Source organism: Eupeodes corollae, chromosome 1, assembly GCF_945859685.1.
Source record: "Eupeodes corollae chromosome 1, idEupCoro1.1, whole genome shotgun sequence".
Taxonomy (NCBI): domain Eukaryota; kingdom Metazoa; phylum Arthropoda; class Insecta; order Diptera; family Syrphidae; genus Eupeodes; species Eupeodes corollae.
The window spans coordinates 65,861,035-65,881,095 of record NC_079147.1 but is presented as its reverse complement, the minus strand read 5'-3'; the positions used below and the strand labels follow the sequence as shown (position 1 = coordinate 65,881,095).

At 35.0% G+C, this 20,061-nt stretch overlaps 1 protein-coding gene across 1 annotated transcript in view; it reads left to right on the top strand.

Annotated features, from left to right (window-relative positions):
* Positions 1 to 19,078, top strand: part of LOC129939830 (uncharacterized protein K02A2.6-like) — a 34,837-nt gene extending 15,759 nt beyond the window's left edge. Inside the window, exon 6 of the mRNA XM_056047997.1 lies at positions 19,004 to 19,078. Coding sequence (XP_055903972.1) covers positions 19,004 to 19,078 — 75 coding nt within the window. The remainder of the gene's footprint in view (positions 1 to 19,003) is intronic.
* The last annotated feature ends 983 nt before the right edge of the window (positions 19,079 to 20,061 follow it).

The following is a 20,061-nucleotide window of genomic DNA, read 5'->3' as shown; positions in this document are numbered from 1 at the left end:
AAAGATAATTTGTGATGAGCTGGGTCGAAATTCTTTAATTTTACTTTTTGACTAATTTTTCGGAAACGAGCGATCGTATAACATTTTGGTTTGCAGTTGTGGGTAGAGCATTTAAATACCTTTCTTTTGATGTGCATTTTGATTGGGTGGGAAATAGTTTTGAAAATACTACTTTTTCGGCAATGGGTTAGCCCACGATTTTCTCGAAAAACTGAAAAAAATCATTTTTGAGATTTATGCATCAATTGAAAGGTGGGTCGACGCTCTGTATTTTAGTGAAAACCGCATCATGTTCGGAGGCTTGGTTGAGGAAATAGAGCAACCGAAAGATAATTTGTGATGAGCTGGGTCGAAATTCTGTAATTTTACATTTTGACTAATTTTTCGGAAACGAGCGATCGTATAACATTTTGGTTTGCAGTTGTGGGTAGAGCATTTAAATACCTTTCTTTTGATGTGCATTTTGATTGGGTGGGAAATAGTTTTGAAAATACTACTTTTTCGGCAATGGGTTAGCCCACGATTTTCTCGAAAAACTGAAAAAAAATCATTTTTGAGATTTATGCATCAATTGAAAGGTGGGTCGATGCTCTGTATTTTAGTGAAAACCGCATCATGTTTGGAGGCTTGGTTGAGGAAATAGAGCAACCGAAAGATAATTTGTGATGAGCTGGGTCGAAATTCTGTAATTTTACTTTTTGAATAATTTTTCGGAAACGAGCGATCGTATAACATTTTGGTTTGCAGTTGTGGGTAGAGCATTTAAATACCTTTCTTTTGATGTGCATTTTGATTGGGTGGGAAATAGTTTTGAATATACTACTTTTTTCGGCAAGGGTTAGCCCACGATTTTCTCGAAAAACTGAAAAAAAATCATTTTTGAGATTTATGCATCAATTGAAAGGTGGGTCGATGCTCTGTATTTTAGTGAAAACCGCATCATGTTTGGAGGCTTGGTTGAGGAAATAGAGCAACCGAAATATAATTTGTGATGAGCTGGGTCGAAATTCTGTAATTTTACTTTTTGACTAATTTTTCGGAAACGAGCGATCGTATAACATTTTGGTTTGCAGTTGTGGGTAGAGCATTTAAATACCTTTCTTTTGATGTGCATTTTGATTGGGTGGGAAATAGATTTGAAAATGCTACTTTTTCGGCACGGGTTAGCCCACGATTTTCTCGAAAAACTGAAAAAAAAAATCATTTTTGTGATTTATGCATCAATTGAAAGGTGGGTCGATGCTCTGTATTTTAGTGAAAACCGCATCATGTTCGGAGGCTTGGTTGAGGAAATAGAGCAACCGAAAGATAATTTGTGATGAGCTGGTCGAAATTCTGTAATTTTACTTTTTGACTAATTTTTCGGAAACGAGCGATCGTATAACATTTTGGTTTGCAGTTGTGGGTAGAGCATTTAAATACCTTTCTTTTGATGTGTATTTTGATTGGTTGGGAAATAATTTTGAAAATACTACTTTTTTCGGCAAGGGTAAGCCCACGATTTTCTCGAAAAACTGAAAAAAAATCATTTTTGTGATTTATGCATCAATTGAAAGGTGGGTCGATGCTCTGTATTTTAGTGAAAACCGCATCATGTTTGGAGGCTTGGTTGAGGAAATAGAGCAACCGAAAGATAATTTGTGATGAGCTGGGTCGAAATTCTGTAATTTTACTTTTTGACTAATTTTTCGGAAACGAGCTATCGTATAACATTTTGGTTTGCAGTTGTGGGTAGAGCATTTAAATACCTTTCTTTTGATGTGCATTTTGATTGGGTGGGAATTAGTTTTGAAAATACTACTTTTTTCGGCAAGGGTTAGCCCACGATTTTCTCGAAAAACTGAAAAAAAATCATTTTTGTGATTTATGCATCAATTGAAAGGTGGGTCGATGCTCTGTATTTTAGTGAAAACCACATCATGTTTGGAGGCTTGGTTGAGGAAATAGAGCAACCGAAAGATAATTTGTGATGAGCTGGGTCGAAATTCTGTAATTTTACTTTTTGACTAATTTTTCGGAAACGAGCGATCGTATAACATTTTGGTTTGCAGTTGTGGGTAGAGCATTTAAATACCTTTCTTTTGATGTGCATTTTGATTGGGTGGGAAATAGATTTGAAAATGCTACTTTTTCGGCAATGGGTTAGCCCACGATTTTCTCGAAAAACTGAAAAAAAAAAATCATTTTTGTCATTTATGCATCAATTGAAAGGTGGGTCGATGCTCTATATTTTAGTGAAAACCGCATCATGTTTGGAGGCTTGGTTGAGGAAATAGAGCAACCGAAAGATAATTTGTGATGAGCTGGGTCGAAATTCTGTAATTTTACTTTTTGACTAATTTTTCGGAAACGAGCGATCGTATAACATTTTGGTTTGCAGTTGTGGGTAGAGCATTTAAATACCTTTCTTTTGATGTGTATTTTGATTGGTTGGGAAATAATTTTGAAAATACTACTTTTTTCGGCAAGGGTAAGCCCACGATTTTCTCGAAAAACTGAAAAAAATCATTTTTGTGATTTATGCATCAATTGAAAGGTGGGTCGATGCTCTGTATTTTAGTGAAAACCGCATCATGTTTGGAGGCTTGGTTGAGGAAATAGAGCAACCGAAAGATAATTTGTGATGAGCTGGGTCGAAATTCTGTAATTTTACTTTTTGACTAATTTTTCGGAAACGAGCTATCGTATAACATTTTGGTTTGCAGTTGTGGGTAGAGCATTTAAATACCTTTCTTTTGATGTGCATTTTGATTGGGTGGGAATTAGTTTTGAAAATACTACTTTTTTCGGCAAGGGTTAGCCCACGATTTTCTCGAAAAACGGAAAAAAAATCATTTTTGAGATTTATGCATCAATTGAAAGGTGGGTCGATGCTCTGTATTTTAGTGAAAACCGCATCATGTTTGGAGGCTTGGTTGAGGAAATAGAGCAACCGAAAGATAATTTGTGATGAGCTGGGTCGAAATTCTGTAATTTTCTTTTTGACTAATTTTTCGGAAAGAGAGATCGTATAACATTTTGGTTTGCAGTTGTGGGTAGAGCATTTAAATACCTTTCTTTTGATGTGCATTTTGATTGGTTGGGAAATAATTTTGAAAATACTACTTTTTTCGGCAAGGGTTAGCCCACGATTTTCTCGAAAAACTGAAAAAAAATCATTTTTTGAGATTTATGCATCAATTGAAAGGTGGGTCGATGCTCTGTATTTTAGTGAAAACCGCATCATGTTTGGAGGCTTGGTTGAGGAAATAGAGCAACCGAAAGATAATTTGTGATGAGCTGGGTCGAAATTCTGTAATTTTTACTTATTGACTAATTTTTCGGAAAAGAGAGATCGTATAACATTTTGGTTTGCAGTTGTGGGTAGAGCATTTAAATACCTTTCTTTTGATGTGTATTTTGATTGGTTGGGAAATAATTTTGAAAATACTACTTTTAAAATACTACTTTTTTCGGCAAGGGTTAGCCCACGATTTTCTCGAAAAAATGAAAAAAAATCATTTTTGAGATTTATGCATCAATTGAAAGGTGGGTCGATGCTCTGTATTTTAGTGAAAACCGCATCATGTTTGGAGGCTTGGTTGAGGAAATAGAGCAACCGAAAGATAATTTGTGATGAGCTGGGTCGAAATTCTGTAATTTTACTTTTTGACAAATTTTTCGGAAAAGAGAGATCGTATAACATTTTGGTTTGCAGTTGTGGGTTAGAGCATTTAAATACCTTTCTTTTGATGTGTATTTTGATTGGTTGGGAAATAGTTTTGAAAATACTACTTTTTTCGGCAAGGGTTAGCCCACGATTTTCTCAAAAAAACTGAAAAAAAATCATTTTTGTGATTTATGCATCAATTGAAAGGTGGGTCGATGCTCTGTATTTTAATGAAAACCGCATCATGTTTGGAGGCTTGGTTGAGGAAATAGAGCAACCGAAAGATAATTTGTGATGAGCTGGGTCGAAATTCTGTAATTTTACTTTTTGACTAATTTTTTCGGAAACGAGCGATCGTATAACATTTTGGTTTGCAGTTGTGGGTAGAGCATTTAAATACCTTTCTTTTGATGTGGCATTTTGATTGGGTGGGAAATAGTTTTGAAAATACTACTTTTTTCGGCAAGGGTTAGCCCATGATTTTCTCGAAAAACTGAAAAAAAATCATTTTTGTGATTTATGCATCAATTGAAAGGTGGGTCGATGCTCTGTATTTTAGTGAAAACCGCATCATGTTTGGAGGCTTGGTTGAGGAAATAGAGCAACCGAAAGATAATTTGTGATAAGCTGGGTCGAAATTTTGTAATTTTACTTTTTGACTAATTTTTCGGAAACGAGCGATCGTATAACATTTTGGTTTGCAGTTTGTGGGTAGAGCATTTAAATACCTTTCTTTTGATGTGCATTTTGATTGGGTGGGAAATAGTTTTGAAAATACTACTTTTTCGGCAATGGGTTAGCCCACGATTTTCTCGAAAAACTGAAAAAAAATCATTTTTGTGATTTATGCATCAATTGAAAGGTGGGTCGATGCTCTGTATTTTAGTGAAAACCGCTTCATGTTTGGAGGCTTGGTTGAGGAAATAGAGCAACCGAAAGATAATTTGTGATGAGCTGGGTCGAAATTCTGTAATTTTACTTTTTGACTAATTTTTCGGAAACGAGCGATTGTATAACATTTTGGTTTGCAGTTGTGGGTAGAGCATTTAAATACCTTTCTTTTGATGTGCATTTTGATTGGTTGGGAAATAGTTTTGAAAATACTACTTTTTTCGGCAAGGGTTAGCCCACGATTTTCTCGAAAAACTGAAAAAAAATCATTTTTGTGATTTATGCATCAATTGAAAGGTGGGTCGATGCTCTGTATTTTAATGAAAACCGCATCATGTTTGGAGGCTTGGTTGAGGAAATAGAGCAACCGAAAGATAATTTGTGATGAGCTGGGTCGAAATTCTGTAATTTTACTTTTTGACAAATTTTTCGGAAACGAGCGATCGTATAACATTTTGGTTTGCAGTTGTGGGTAGAGCATTTAAATACCTTTCTTTTGATGTGCATTTTGATTGGGTGGGAAATAGTTTTGAAAATACTACTTTTTTCGGCAAGGGTTAGCCCACGATTTTCTCGAAAAACTGAAAAAAAAAAACATTTTTGTGATTTATGCATCAATTGAAAGGTGGGTCGATGCTCTGTATTTTAGTGAAAATCGCATCATGTTTGGAGGCTTGGTTGAGGAAATAGAGCAACCGAAAGATAATTTGTGATGAGCTGGGTCGAAATTCTGTAATTTTACTTTTTGACTAATTTTTCGGAACCGAGCGATCGTATAACATTTTGGTTTGCAGTTGTGGGTAGAGCATTTAAATACCTTTCTTTTGATGTGCATTTTGATTGGGTGGGAAATAGTTTTGAAAATACTACTTTTTTCGGCAAGGGTTAGCCCACGATTTTCTCGAAAAACTGAAAAAAAAATCATTTTTGAGATTTATGCATCAATTGAAAGGTGGGTCGATGCTCTGTATTTTAGTGAAAACCGCTTCATGTTTGGAGGCTTGGTTGAGGAAATAGAGCAACCGAAAGATAATTTGTGATGAGCTGGGTCGAAATTCTGTAATTTTACTTTTTGACTAATTTTTCGGAAACGAGCGATTGTATAACATTTTGGTTTGCAGTTGTGGGTAGAGCATTTAAATACCTTTCTTTTGATGTGCATTTTGATTGGGTGGGAAATAGTTTTGAAAATATTACTTTTTTCGGCAAGGGTTAGCCCACGATTTTCTCGAAAAACTGAAAAAAAAAGCATTTTTGTGATTTATGCATCAATTGAAAGGTGGGTCGATGCTCTGTATTTTAGTGAAAACCGCTTCATGTTTGGAGGCTTGGTTGAGGAAATAGAGCAACCGAAAGATAATTTGTGATGAGCTGGGTCGAAATTCTGTAATTTTACTTTTTGACTAATTTTTCGGAAACGAGCGATTGTATAACATTTGGGTTTGCAGTTGTGGGTAGAGCATTTAAATACCTTTCTTTTGATGTGCATTTTGATTGGGTGGGAAATAGTTTTGAAAATACTACTTTTTTCGGCAAGGGTTAGCCCACGATTTTCTCGAAAAACTGAAAAAAAAAATCATTTTTGTGATTTATGCATCAATTGAAAGGTGGGTCGATGCTCTGTATTTTAGTGAAAACCGCATCATGTTTGGAGGCTTGGTTGAGGAAATACCGAAAGATAATTTGTGATGAGCTGGGTCGAAATTCTGTAATTTTACTTTTTGACTAAGTTTTCGGAAACGAGCGATCGTATAACATTTTGGTTTGCAGTTGTGGGTAGAGCATTTAAATACCTTTCTTTTGATGTGCATTTTGATTGGGTGGGAAATAGTTTTGAAAATACTACTTTTTTCGGCAAGGGTTAGCCCACGATTTTCTCGAAAAACTGAAAAAAAATCATTTTTGAGATTTATGCATCAATTGAAAGGTGGGTCGATGCTCTGTATTTTAGTGAAAACCGCATCATGTTTGGAGGCTTGGTAGAGGAAATAGAGCAACCGAAAGATAATTTGTGATGAGCTGGGTCGAAATTCTGTAATTTTACTTTTTGACTAATTTTTCGGAAACGAGCGATCGTATAACATTTTGGTTTGCAGTTGTGGGTAGAACATTTAAATACCTTTCTTTTGATGTGCATTTTGATTGGGTGGGAAATAGTTTTGAAAATACTACTTTTTTCGGCAAGGGTTAGCCCACGATTTTCTCGAAAAACTGAAAAAAAATCATTTTTGTGATTTATGCATCAATTGAAAGGTGGGTCGATGCTCTGTATTTTAGTGAAAACCGCATCATGTTTGGAGGCTTGGTTGAGGAAATAGAGCAACCGAAAGATAATTTGTGATGAGCTGGGTCGAAATTCTGTAATTTTACTTTTTGACTAATTTTTCGGAAACGAGCGATCGTATAACATTTTGGTTTGCAGTTGTGGGCAGAGCATTTAAATACCTATCTTTTGATGTGCATTTTGATTGGGTGGGAAATAGTTTTGAAAATACTACTTTTTTCGGCAAGGGTTAGCCCACGATTTTCTCGAAAAACTGAAAAAAAATCATTTTTGTGATTTATGCATCAATTGAAAGGTGGGTCGATGCTCTGTATTTTAGTGACCGCATCATGTTTGGAGGCTTGGTTGAGGAAATAGAGCAACCGAAAGATAATTTGTGATGAGCTGGGTTGAAATTCTGTAATTTTACTTTTTGACTAAGTTTTCGGAAACGAGCGATCGTATAACATTTTGGTTTGCAGTTGTGGGTAGAGCATTTAAATACCTTTCTTTTGATGTGCATTTTGATTGGGTGGGAAATAGTTTTGAAAATACTACTTTTTTCGGCAAGGGTTAGCCCACGATTTTCTCGAAAAACTGAAAAAAATCATTTTTGAGATTTATGCATCAATTGAAAGGTGGGTCGATGCTCTGTATTTTAGTGAAAACCGCATCATGTTTGGAGGCTTGGTTGAGGAAATAGAGCAACCGAAAGATAATTTGTGATGAGCTGGGTCGAAATTCTGTAATTTTACTTTTTGACTAATTTTTCGGAAACGAGCGATCGTATAACATTTTGGTTTGCAGTTGTGGGTAAAGCATTTAAATACCTTTCTTTTGATGTGCATTTTGATTGGGTGGGAAATAGTTTTGAAATTCTGTAATTTTACTTTTTGACTAATTTTTCGGAAACGAGCGATCATATAACATTTTGGTTTGCAGTTGTGGGTAGAGCATTTAAATACCTTTCTTTTGATGTGCATTTTGATTGGGTGGGAAATAGTTTTGAAAATACTACTTTTTTCGGCAAGGGTTAGCCCACGATTTTCTCGAAAAACTGAAAAAAAATCATTTTTGTGATTTATGCATCAATTGAAAGGTGGGTCGATGCTCTGTATTTTAGTGAAAACCGCATCATGTTTGGAGGCTTGGTTGAGGAAATAGAGCAACCGAAAGATAATTTGTGATGAGCTGGGTCGAAATTCTGTAATTTTACTTTTGACTAATTTTTCGGAAAAGAGAGATCGTATAACATTTTGGTATGCAGTTGTGGGTAGAGCATTTAAATACCTTTCTTTTGATGTGCATTTTGATTGGGTGGGAAATAGTTTTGAAAATACTACTTTTTTCGGCAAGGGTTAGCCCACGATTTTCTCGAAAAACTGAAAAAAAATCATTTTTGTGATTTATGCATCAATTGAAAGGTGGGTCGATGCTCTGTATTTTAGTGAAAACCGCATCATGTTTGGAGGCTTGGTTGAGGAAATAGAGCAACCGAAAGATAATTTGTGATGAGCTGGGTCGAAATTCTGTAATTTTACTTTTTGACTAATTTTTCGAAAACGAGCGATCGTATAACATTTTGGTTTGCAGTTGTGGGTAGAGCATTTAAATACCTTTCTTTTGATGTGCATTTTGATTGGGTGGGAAATAGTTTTGAAAATACTACTTTTTCGGCATGTGTAGTTTGATTGGTTGGGAAATAATTTTGAAAATACTACTTTTTTTGGCAAGGGTTAGCCCACGATTTTCTCGAAAAACTGAAAAAAAATCATTTTTGTGATTTATGCATCAATTGAAAGGTGGGTCGATGCTCTGTATTTTAGTGAAAACCGCATCATGTTTGGAGGCTTGGTTGAGGAAATAGAGCAACCGAAAGATAATTTGTGATGAGCTGGGTCGAAATTCTGTAATTTTACTTTTTGACTAATTTTTCGTAAAAGAGAGATCGTATAACATTTTGGTTTGCAGTTGTGGGTAGAGCATTTAAATACCTTTCTTTTGATGTGCATTTTGATTGGGTGGGAAATAGTTTTGAAAATACTACTTTTTTCGGCAAGGGTTAGCCCACGATTTTCTCGAAAAACTGAAAAAAAATCATTTTTGTGATTTATGCATCAATTGAGAGGTGGGTCGATGCTCTGTATTTTAGTGAAAACCGGATTATGTTTGGAGGCTTAGTTGAGGAAATAGAGCAACCGAAAGATAATTTGTGATGAGCTGGGTCGAAATTCTGTAATTTTACTTTTTGACTAATTTTTCGGAAACGAGCGATCGGTAACATTTTGGTTTGCAGTTGTGGGTAGAGCATTTAAATACCTTTCTTTTGATGTGCATTTTGATTGGGTGGGAAATAGTTTTGAAAATACTACTTTTTCAGCAAGGGTTAGCCCACGATTTTCTCGAAAAACTGAAAAAAAATCATTTTTGTGATTTATGCATCAATTGAAAGGTGGGTCGATGCTCTGTATTTTAGTGAAAACCGCATCATGTTTGGAGGCTTGGTTGAGGAAATAGAGCAACCGAAAGATAATCTGTGATGAGCTGGGTCGAAATTCTGTAATTTTACTTTTTGACTAATTTTTCGGAAACATGCGATCGTATAACATTTTGGTTTGCAGTTGTGGGTAGAGCATTTAAATACCTTTCTTTTGATGTGCATTTTGATTGGGTGGGAAATAGTTTTGAAAATACTACTTTTTTCGGCAAGGGTTAGCCCACGATTTTCTCGAAAAACTGAAAAAAAATAATTTTTGTGATTTATGCATCAATTGAAAGGTGGGTCGATGCTTTGTATTTTAGTGAAAACCGCATCATGTTTGGAGGCTTGGTTGAGGAAATAGAGCAACCGAAAGATAATTTGTAATGAGCTGGGTCGAAATTCTGTAATTTTACTTTTTGACTAATTTTTCGGAAAAGAGAGATCGTATAACATTTTGGTTTGCAGTTGTGGGTAGAGCATTTAAATACCTTTCTTTTGATGTGCATTTTGATTGGGTGGGAAATAGTTTTGAAAATACTACTTTTTCGGCAATGGGTTAGCCCACGATTTTCTCGAAAAACTGAAAAAAAATCATTTTTGTGATTTATGCATCAATTGAAAGGTGGGTCGATGCTCTGTATTTTAGTGACAACCGCATCATGTTTGGAGGCTTGGTTGAGGAAATAGAGCAACCGAAAGATAATTTGTGATGAGCTGGGTCGAAATTCTGTAATTTTACTTTTTGACTAATTTTTCGGAAACGAGCGATCGTATAACATTTTGGTTTGCAGTTGTGGGTAGAGCATTTAAATACCTTTCTTTTGATGTGCATTTTGATTGGGTGGGAAATAGTTTTGAAAATACTACTTTTTTCGGCAAGGGTTAGCCCACGATTTTCTCGAAAAACTGAAAAAAAATCATATTTGTGATTTATGCATCAATTGAAAGGTGGGTCGATGCTCTGTATTTTAGTGACAACCGCATCATGTTTGGAGGCTTGGTTGAGGAAATAGAGCAACTGAAAGATAATTTGTGATGAGCTGGGTCGAAATTCTGTAATTTTTACTTTTTGACTAATTTTTCGGAAAAGAGAGATCGTATAACATTTTGGTTTGCAGTTGTGGGTAGAGCATTTAAATACCTTTCTTTTGATGTGCATTTTGATTGGGTGGGAAATAGTTTTGAAAATACTACTTTTTCGGCAATGGGTTAGCCCACGATTTTCTCGAAAAACTGAAAAAAAAATCATTTTTGTGATTTATGCATCAATTGAAAGGTGGGTCGATGCTCTGTATTTTAGTGAAAACCGCATCATGTTTGGAGGCTTGGTTGAGGAAATAGAGCAACCGAAAGATAATTTGTGATGAGCTGGGTCGAAATTTTGTAATTTTACTTTTTGACTAATTTTTCGGAAACGAGCGATCGTATAACATTTTGGTTTGCAGTTGTGGGTAGAGCATTTAAATACCTTTCTTTTGATGTGTATTTTGATTGGTTGGGAAATAATTTTGAAAATACTACTTTTTTCGGCAAGGGTTAGCCCACGATTTTCTCGAAAATTAAAAAAAAAATCATTTTTGTGATTTATGCATCAATTGAAAGGTGGGTCGATGCTCTGTATTTTAGTGAAAACCGCATCATGTTTGGAGGCTTGGTTGAGGAAATAGAGCAACCGAAAGATAATTTGTGATGAGCTGGGTCGAAATTCTGTAATTTTACTTTTTGACTAATTTTTCGGAAACGAGCGATCGTATAACATTTTGGTTTGCAGTTGTGGGTAGAGCATTTAAATACCCTTCTTTTGATGTGCATTTTGATTGGGTGGGAAATAGTTTTGAAAATACTACTTTTTTCGGCAAGGGTTAGCCCACGATTTTCTCGAAAAACTGAAAAAAAATCATTTTTGTGATTTATGCATCAATTGAAAGGTGGGTCGATGCTCTGTATTTTAGTGAAAACCGCATCATGTTTGGAGGCTTGGTTGAGGAAATAGAGCAACCGAAAGATAATTTGTGATGAGCTGGGTCGAAATTCTGTAATTTTACTTTTTGACTAATTTTTCGTAAAAGAGAGATCGTATAACATTTTGGTTTGCAGTTGTGGGTAGAGCACTTAAATACCTTTCTTTTGATGTGCATTTTGATTGGGTGGGAAATAGTTTTGAAAATACTACTTTTTTCGGCAAGGGTTAGCCCACGATTTTCTCGAAAAACTGAAAAAAAATCATTTTTGTGATTTATGCATCAATTGAGAGGTGGGTCGATGCTCTGTATTTTAGTGAAAACCGCATTATGTTTGGAGGCTTGGTTGAGGAAATAGAGCAACCGAAAGATAATTTGTGATGAGCTGGGTCGAAATTCTGTAATTTTACTTTTTGACTAATTTTTCGGAAACGAGCGATCGGTAACATTTTGGTTTGCAGTTGTGGGTAGAGCATTTAAATACCTTTCTTTGATGTGCATTTTGATTGGGTGGGAAATAGTTTTGAAAATACTACTTTTTCAGCAAGGGTTAGCCCACGATTTTCTCGAAAAACTGAAAAAAAAAATCATTTTTGTGATTTATGCATCAATTGAAAGGTGGGTCGATGCTCTGTATTTTAGTGAAAACCGCATCATGTTTGGAGGCTTGGTTGAGGAAATAGAGCAACCGAAAGATAATTTGTGATGAGCTGGGTCGAAATTCTGTAATTTTACTTTTTGACTAATTTTTCGGAAACGAGCGATCGTATAACATTTTGGTTTGCAGTTGTGGGTAGAGCATTTAAATACCTTTCTTTTGATGTGCATTTTGATTGGGTGGGAAATAGTTTTGAAAATACTACTTTTTCGGCAAGGGTTAGCCCACGATTTTCTCGAAAAACTGAAAAAAATCATATTTGTGATTTATGCATCAATTGAAAGGTGGGTCGATGCTCTGTATTTTAGTGACAACCGCATCATGTTTGGAGGCTTGGTTGAGGAAATAGAGCAACTGAAAGATAATTTGTGATGAGCTGGGTCGAAATTCTGTAATTTTTACTTTTTGACTAATTTTTCGGAAAAGAGAGATCGTATAACATTTTGGTTTGCAGTTGTGGGTAGAGCATTTAAATACCTTTCTTTTGATGTGCATTTTGATTGGGTGGGAAATAGTTTTGAAAATACTACTTTTTCGGCAAGGGTTAGCCCACGATTTTCTCGAAAAACTGAAAAAAAATCATTTTTGAGATTTATGCATCAATTGAAAGGTGGGTCGATGCTCTGTATTTTAGTGAAAACCGCATCATGTTTGGAGGCTTGGTTGAGGAAATAGAGCAACCGAAAGATAATTTGTGATGAGCTGGGTCGAAATTCTGTAATTTTACTTTTTGACTAATTTTTCGGAAACGAGCGATCGTATAACATTTTGGTTTGCAGTTGTGGGTAGAGCATTTAAATACCCTTCTTTTGATGTGCATTTTGATTGGGTGGGAAATAGTTTTGAAAATACTACTTTTTTCGGCAAGGGTTAGCCCACGATTTTCTCGAAAAACTGAAAAAAAATCATTTTTGTGATTTATGCATCAATTGAAAGGTGGGTCGATGCTCTGTATTTTAGTGAAAACCGCATCATGTTTGGAGGCTTGGTTGAGGAAATAGAGCAACCGAAAGATAATTTGTGATGAGCTGGGTCGAAATTCTGTAATTTTACTTTTTGACTAATTTTTCGGAAACGAGAGATCGTATAACATTTTGGTTTGCAGTTGTGGGTATAGCATTTAAATACCTTTCTTTTGATGTGCATTTTGATTGGGTGGGAAATAGTTTTGAAAATACTACTTTTTTCGGCAAGGGTTAGCCCACGATTTTCTCGAAAAACTGAAAAAAAATCATTTTTGTGATTTATGCATCAATTGAAAGGTGGGTCGATGCTCTGTATTTTAGTGAAAACCGCATCATGTTTGGAGGCTTGGTTGAGGAAATAGAGCAACCGAATGATAATTTGTGATGAGCTGGGTCGAAATTCTGTAATTTTACTTTTTGACTAATTTTTCGGAAACGAGCGATCGTATAACATTTTGGTTTGCAGTTGTGGGTAGAGCATTTAAATACCTTTCTTTTGATGTGCATTTTGATTGGGTGGGAAATAGTTTTGAAAATACTACTTTTTTCGGCAAGGGTGGGAAATAGTTTTGAAAATTGTATGGGACACTACCTTAGAACAATTTTTTTTTTTCTTTAATATAAATCTCTCTTACTTAACACTATGCCTTACATATATGATATGAACACAGCCGCCGATGAATATTCGTTCAATTTATGTATCGATTTTGTGTTATCGATTCAATGTTCCTTTCTCTCGCCGTACCAACTGACCTACCTCACAGCGAAATGGCGCTCAAGCTTCCTTTTCGATCAAAACCTCCAACCTGACAAGATCAGAGATTCGCAGCCATCGAAGCCAGAGAGAGAATTCGCTTTTTAAATACAAGTGTTTTAAGTTAATTAAAACAATTTAATCGCCTTGAAGCGACAATTAATTCGAGCTTCGCAAGCTACAAGAATTTCGCCAGTGACCACAGTAAGTGCTTTTATAAAAGCAAATATGACGAATTGTGTTTTGTCTTGTTCTTTTTTATAAGCCTAAGCTTATCATTTTTTTTATCATAATTTATACATTAGCTATAAAAGTACTGTAAGTGCAAAACCACAATCCATAGTCACAGACTGAATTTTTAATCCAAGTCCGAGTCCATAACGAAGCGTGCAAAACTAGTGACTGGTGATCAAAAGAAGTAGGCTCTTTCAAGGTGCCTAAAAGCCAAAGATTTTAGGTAGGGAAATCCATACCCAAAACCACGTGGATTCCACTACTAATTCCTACCATATTCCTACCGATCCATCATCCCACCTAATTACAAACGAACCATAATAAGGTCCAAAGAGGTTACGTCAAAATCTTGATCAGGTAAATCTAATTCGATTTTTTTTTATTATTTTGGTCAAATCCTAAGCTTTATTTATATTACTAGGAGAACATAAAAAAAAGAGTGCGTTACACATTTGCTGGCTGGTGCAAGTCTTTCCAAGGCCACGTGTGTCGACGTCGTTGAGGCACAGTGGACCAGCCAGTGTGTAATTAAGGCCCAAAATTGGTTTGACATTGAAGAGTAAAGCTACGTATACGCTTCGAGGTTTAAAACACACGCTTTATATACGCGTATAGCAAATATATGCCTATGCTTATATATATACGGATTCGCTTGGCATAACATACCTAAACCTACCAGAAATACTCACCCGCTAAGCCTATACTTACCTGTCAATCAACGCCATCGTCCGCCATCATCATCAGCATCCATCATCATCGAAGTCCAGCATCCCACTAACCTAGTTTTAAGTAAAGCTCTAGTTTTTTTTTTCTATATGAAATTCGATACTCTCAAGCAATATCGTAATCACTCAAGAATCAAGATCCACAAAAGATAAGTTTAAAGTTCCAACTCATTTTGAGGATCACCCATATTTGCATATTTTAAATCTCTTTCTCTATTTTATTTAATATAGCGTTTTAGTATTAGAGTTTAAGAATAATAACTCTATACCTAATTGAATTCATTCTACCCCAACCAAGTCGTGCGCACAACTTCGCTGAGGAGAGAATGATCGGTGAGTCAAAATTTTAAAACATATCTATTTGCTATTATTGATATTTATCATATGTAACAAGATTGGTGCAGTAATTGAGACACATAATTGCTCTCAAAGTTTTCGAGTTGACGTAGGTCAGTTAACAAAAAGTTAACAGGCTATTGATTGCATAGTTTATTTTTTTAAATTTATTATTGAGACAGACGCATAGAATGAAGAGTGATGTCGATAAACTTTTTTTTTATTAATTTTTAATTAAATATATATAATTTCTTTTTACTAACAATAATTTTAAGACCGGCATCTTGGATATGGTCAATGAACGGAATAGTGATAGATTGTTTAAACTGAAGGGATATTAAGTCATTTTAAAAACTTAAAAACGCTCAAAAGAGAGCTTTATGCGAAAGGTCATTGAACCATACTTAAGGAAAAAGAGAATATGTTTTTTTTTATGAAAAATCTGCTTGAGAAATAAGAAAATGCGCAAGGTCATTAAACCTTTGATTGATTATTTTTTTTTATTGAATTTCTTGTTATTTGATTAAATCATTAATTGAATTTAAAAATGATAAAGTTTATTTTGAAAAGAATTTCTTATTTTAGTTTTAATTTTTGAATAAAAACATACCTATTATGAAAAATAATTCTAAAATATTTCGTTTTAATGACATCTAAAATGTCAAGTGAATAATTTAATGAAGTGAGCTTGGGAAAGGGAAATGAATAAGGGTAGTTTAGATAGTAAAAAGTTAAGTCAGAAATAAAACATTTTTGACTTCAGTATAGGGGTTATCGTGAATAGAATTTATGTGGACGGTAGCCAAAGGAGAGTTAACTTCACGAAGTTTACCGTGGGAGGGCCACCATAAGGAACTGAATCCATCTAAAGTTCCATATTGAAGATTAGGTTGAATAAAAATAGTGATATTTGTTAGCTGCTTTTAGTTTTTCTTTTAGATTTAATTTAATATAGGCACGTTGGGATGCATCATCCCAGGGGAGACCATGTTAGGCAAATCGAACGAAACGTCTTTGAACATTTTCAATTCTGAGTGAATAGTTTTCATAAAAGGGAGAAAATAAGTACTTGGCATTCATATTCGAGATAAAGACGAAATAAGGAAACGTAAAGTTCTTTGGACCATTTTTTAATAAAACCGAGATATCTATTAGTTTTATTAGGGAGCATGTCTTAGTATCGAAGGATAAAAATTTTGAATGACAAAAATGTGGAATACAATTGCTTGTAATCTAGAATGAATTATAATCTCGAAAGTTAATCTGAACCTAAAATGAAGAAAAAAATTCAATATAAAAAGCAAAAAACACAAGAATATTATTCAGTTTTATATATGTAAATATAAATATCTATAGCCAACAAAACTATAAATGAGAGTTGTATGCAAAACTTTTTAAATATCCCACATGACTTCTCTCTTCTTTTTCGTTCAAAGCTTCAATATTTGATTTTATTTTTTATAACCTCTCGTCTCGACTCTTGTTTCTTCTCTTTTGTGCATCTTTTCAACATGGCCTTCAGCCTTCTGTGTCACGACTCAACTTTGTTTCGTGTCCTGGGTAAGATCTGCTTAATTTGGTCAGCACAAGACCAAAATGAAGGGGAAAATAAGGGCTTACATCTTGTCGATCCAATATAGTTCTTATCAAACCATTTTCCAATTTTTAAACTACTTACGCAAAATCTAAAGTTCAACGAATTGAAGTAGTCAGGAATTTCGTGTGCTGGAACAAACGACAAACATTTTAACATTCGCATTTGTAAGCTGAAGTTCTCATCTCTTCCGTATTTCTTGGCAAAACCTTCTTTTTGAATTTTTCTATAGAGAATTTGGCCTGAATGAAAAAAACAGCCCTTAAGCTGGGCTTCCGGAAAAAAAGATTGTGCGGTAAAAGGCGTTGCGGTACATTGATTTCGTTTATATCAGTAGGTTCTCTCTCGTTTTGACGTATACAACATCAGATTCATTGCTATTCTCGAGAGTTGACCATGTTGAGCGGGGGAAAATAAGGGCTTCCAATGAAAATAAACGTAATCATAAACTAAGCTTTCAAAAAATGTTGGGATGTATGAAAGTTTAGCAATAGGTCAATATGCTTCATATACTAACAAAAAACGCATATTTTCAAAATTTTTATTTTATGATGCTAATGTTATGAATGTGCGGATATTTCTTCATAACACTAAGAATTACTTCCTTTTATCTTTTTTTTTCGGGATCTATACTCTTAAGTCCTTGATATAAGTTCAAAGTTGTTTTAAGTAAATTATATTCATAACCCTTTGTTTAAGTAAAATGGAATATCATTTCCTAATGCTATAAATTCTTTTTCTTTATAATATCACATGAAAATAGCAGAAAATTGTATAAAAAAGAACAATGAAGATCCATATTAAGAACCAAATGAAAATTTATGTTAATTTTGTTTGAAACTAATTAGAGATTTGATATGGCATTTTTCTAGTACCAACCTTATTATGTTTTGTATATGCTGGAGCTCTGCGGACTGATGCAGTTTCAAATTGTTGTGCGATGACCTGGCGGAAAATGTTCTTCACTCAAAAACAATGCGGATTCACCCAGAAATGGTGAACTTTTCCACGTCCATATTCTTTTCTGCATCTCGTGTATGTTTCCAGTTATTCTGCTGAAATTTCTATAATATTATACTTCTACACAGATAATAACAATCTTTCGCGACCTTAATGCAAAAGTTAGGTAACAATATTTTATCCACCTCTTTTTTTTTTATTATTATTATTATTTTTGTGTTCCATAAGTAGATTTTGAACTTAGTTAAGTATGTTTATTTTTTGTTGCTGTTAAAAAAGAAAAAAAATGACGAAAAAATAAAGCAAATCATCTTCTTCCTTGTCACATCTCTCTACCTCTTTCACCTAAGTCAGGACAAAAGCAAGAGCTAAACATTAACGTCCTTGTATAGATATCTACCCTATACGAGTATATACCGTTATACTGCTTGCTACCGCATTTGCCACCATTACCGTAATTTCTTGCAAAATAAACACACAAATGGAGTAGACGACACTCGACTATACCATCATTTGGATGGAAGCGAAAACGAGTGGCATATTCAAGAGAAGCCAAGCCAAGCCAAAAACGAAGCAAAAGGAGCTTATTTTCCCTAAGTGAGCTTTTGATGAAGCGTAATCCTTCGAGATAATGTTATGTTTTATGTTAGTTTTTCAGTTGGATTAAGAAAGAGTGTTGTATGATGTTTTGGTTTTGGCACATATTTATATTTATATAAAATAAGAATGAAATCACAATTGTATACGGAAATGCGGAGTTTTGTTTGAATAATGTGATTTGTATTATTTTGATTATATTTATGACGACAAGGACTTCAACTTTGGCCTTGATCTTTTAATTTTATTATTAAAAACGGAGAAGAAGGAAAATCCTGAAGAAAATTGTAAATAAAACGTAAATGGTACTAAAGTTCCAAATTATGCTGAATACAAATAAACCTAAATGAACCGCTAAAAGTAGTAAGACCTAATAATATGACATCGATGAATTTTCCAAGTCCATCACATCTCTGCAAGCAATGCATGTATTGTTTTGTGCCTTTTAACACTTTTTACAATAACAAAGAAAGATAGTTTTGACAAATTATGTTTGCGAGTTGTGTTTTTTTTAAGGCAGGTATCATTCAAGATGAAGAGCAACCGGAAGAAAAGTTGTCGTGCTCTTAGACGATTTAATTTAAAAAAGTACAAACTTTAATGCTCATTTGGTTGCTCCGAAGGGCTAACAGATGCTGACATTTAGGAAACCCTCAACGATAACATTGCTGAAAATGAAGAAGAAGAAATTGAAGCATTGCGCCATTGAGTCATAAAATACTTTAGTCGATTCAATTCATCATTCTTATTTTTCGCCGCTAAATACTTTTGTCATAGAATGGGCAAACATGGAGCAACACATTATTTAAAAACAAAACAATGCAAACTCACTATCACTAGTCGTTTTATATTGGAGGTGGTTAAATACTTGACGTTGACGTACATACAATGCTGTTCTTGAAATTTCAACTTTTCTTACATTTTTATCTTGCAGAAGATGTCGGATTTTACATTGGACCCGAAGAATTTCGGTTTGGTGCGAATAGCTCATAATTATCACATTTATTAAGAATCAAATGGTAACTGGCTAAAACAAGATGACTAATATTTGCATGGAGCTTTGTCCCTGAAATGTTCAAATGGTAGACATGTGCTTTCAAGAGGACACAAGCGTCCACAGGTTTTTCTCAAAGACCACCTCTGTCTATCAACTTCTACTCGCACCTCGACGCGGTGAACTGGGTGTCTAGTACCTCAACTAGAGATTGGGTTCCAACCCCAGTGGAAAGTTGTTGGGGGCATCAAACTAGAGAGGAAATATTCGGAACGCAGGACTGTAAACAGGATCTGGCCCTCCTTGTTAGGGGTTATGCCGTCGGGATGACTTCCTGGCCACGTAAGAATTACCTTAGGATTTACTGTTGACAACCCAAGCAAACGAAGTAAGGACAACGCATTTCAGATCAAAACACGTGCAGCCGAACAATTATCGAAAGCCCTAAACTGCTGCAAGGCAGATATTACCACCAGCCAAGAAGTGCGATGGGATGGACCAGGCAAACGCAAACTAAAAGACTGCAATGTTTACTACGGCGACTGCTACCAAGAACAAAGACAGCGTCTTTTTGGGTGTGGATTTGTTGTTAGAACTAGACTCAGGCAAAAAGTCTTGAGTTTCAACAGTGTGAGCGCGCGCCACACCACGACAATCCGCATCAAAACTAAATTCGCCAACATAAGCCTAATATGCGCGCATGCCCCAACAGAGGAAAAAGATGAAGACACCAAAGTCATATTCTTCGAGCTCTTGGGGAAGACATAGGAGTAGTGCCATGGCTATGACATTAAAACTGTCCTAAGAGATTTTAATGCCAAGCTAGGAAGAGAAGACATCTTTGGTGGCATAATCGGGAGAAACAGCCTGCACGACACCACCTCCGACAATGGATTTAGGCTGATCGATTTCGCTGCGGGGTGAGACGTTCTGGTAGCTATATGCGGTTCACAAATCTCAATATCCACAAGAAGACATGGAAATCTCCTGATCAATCA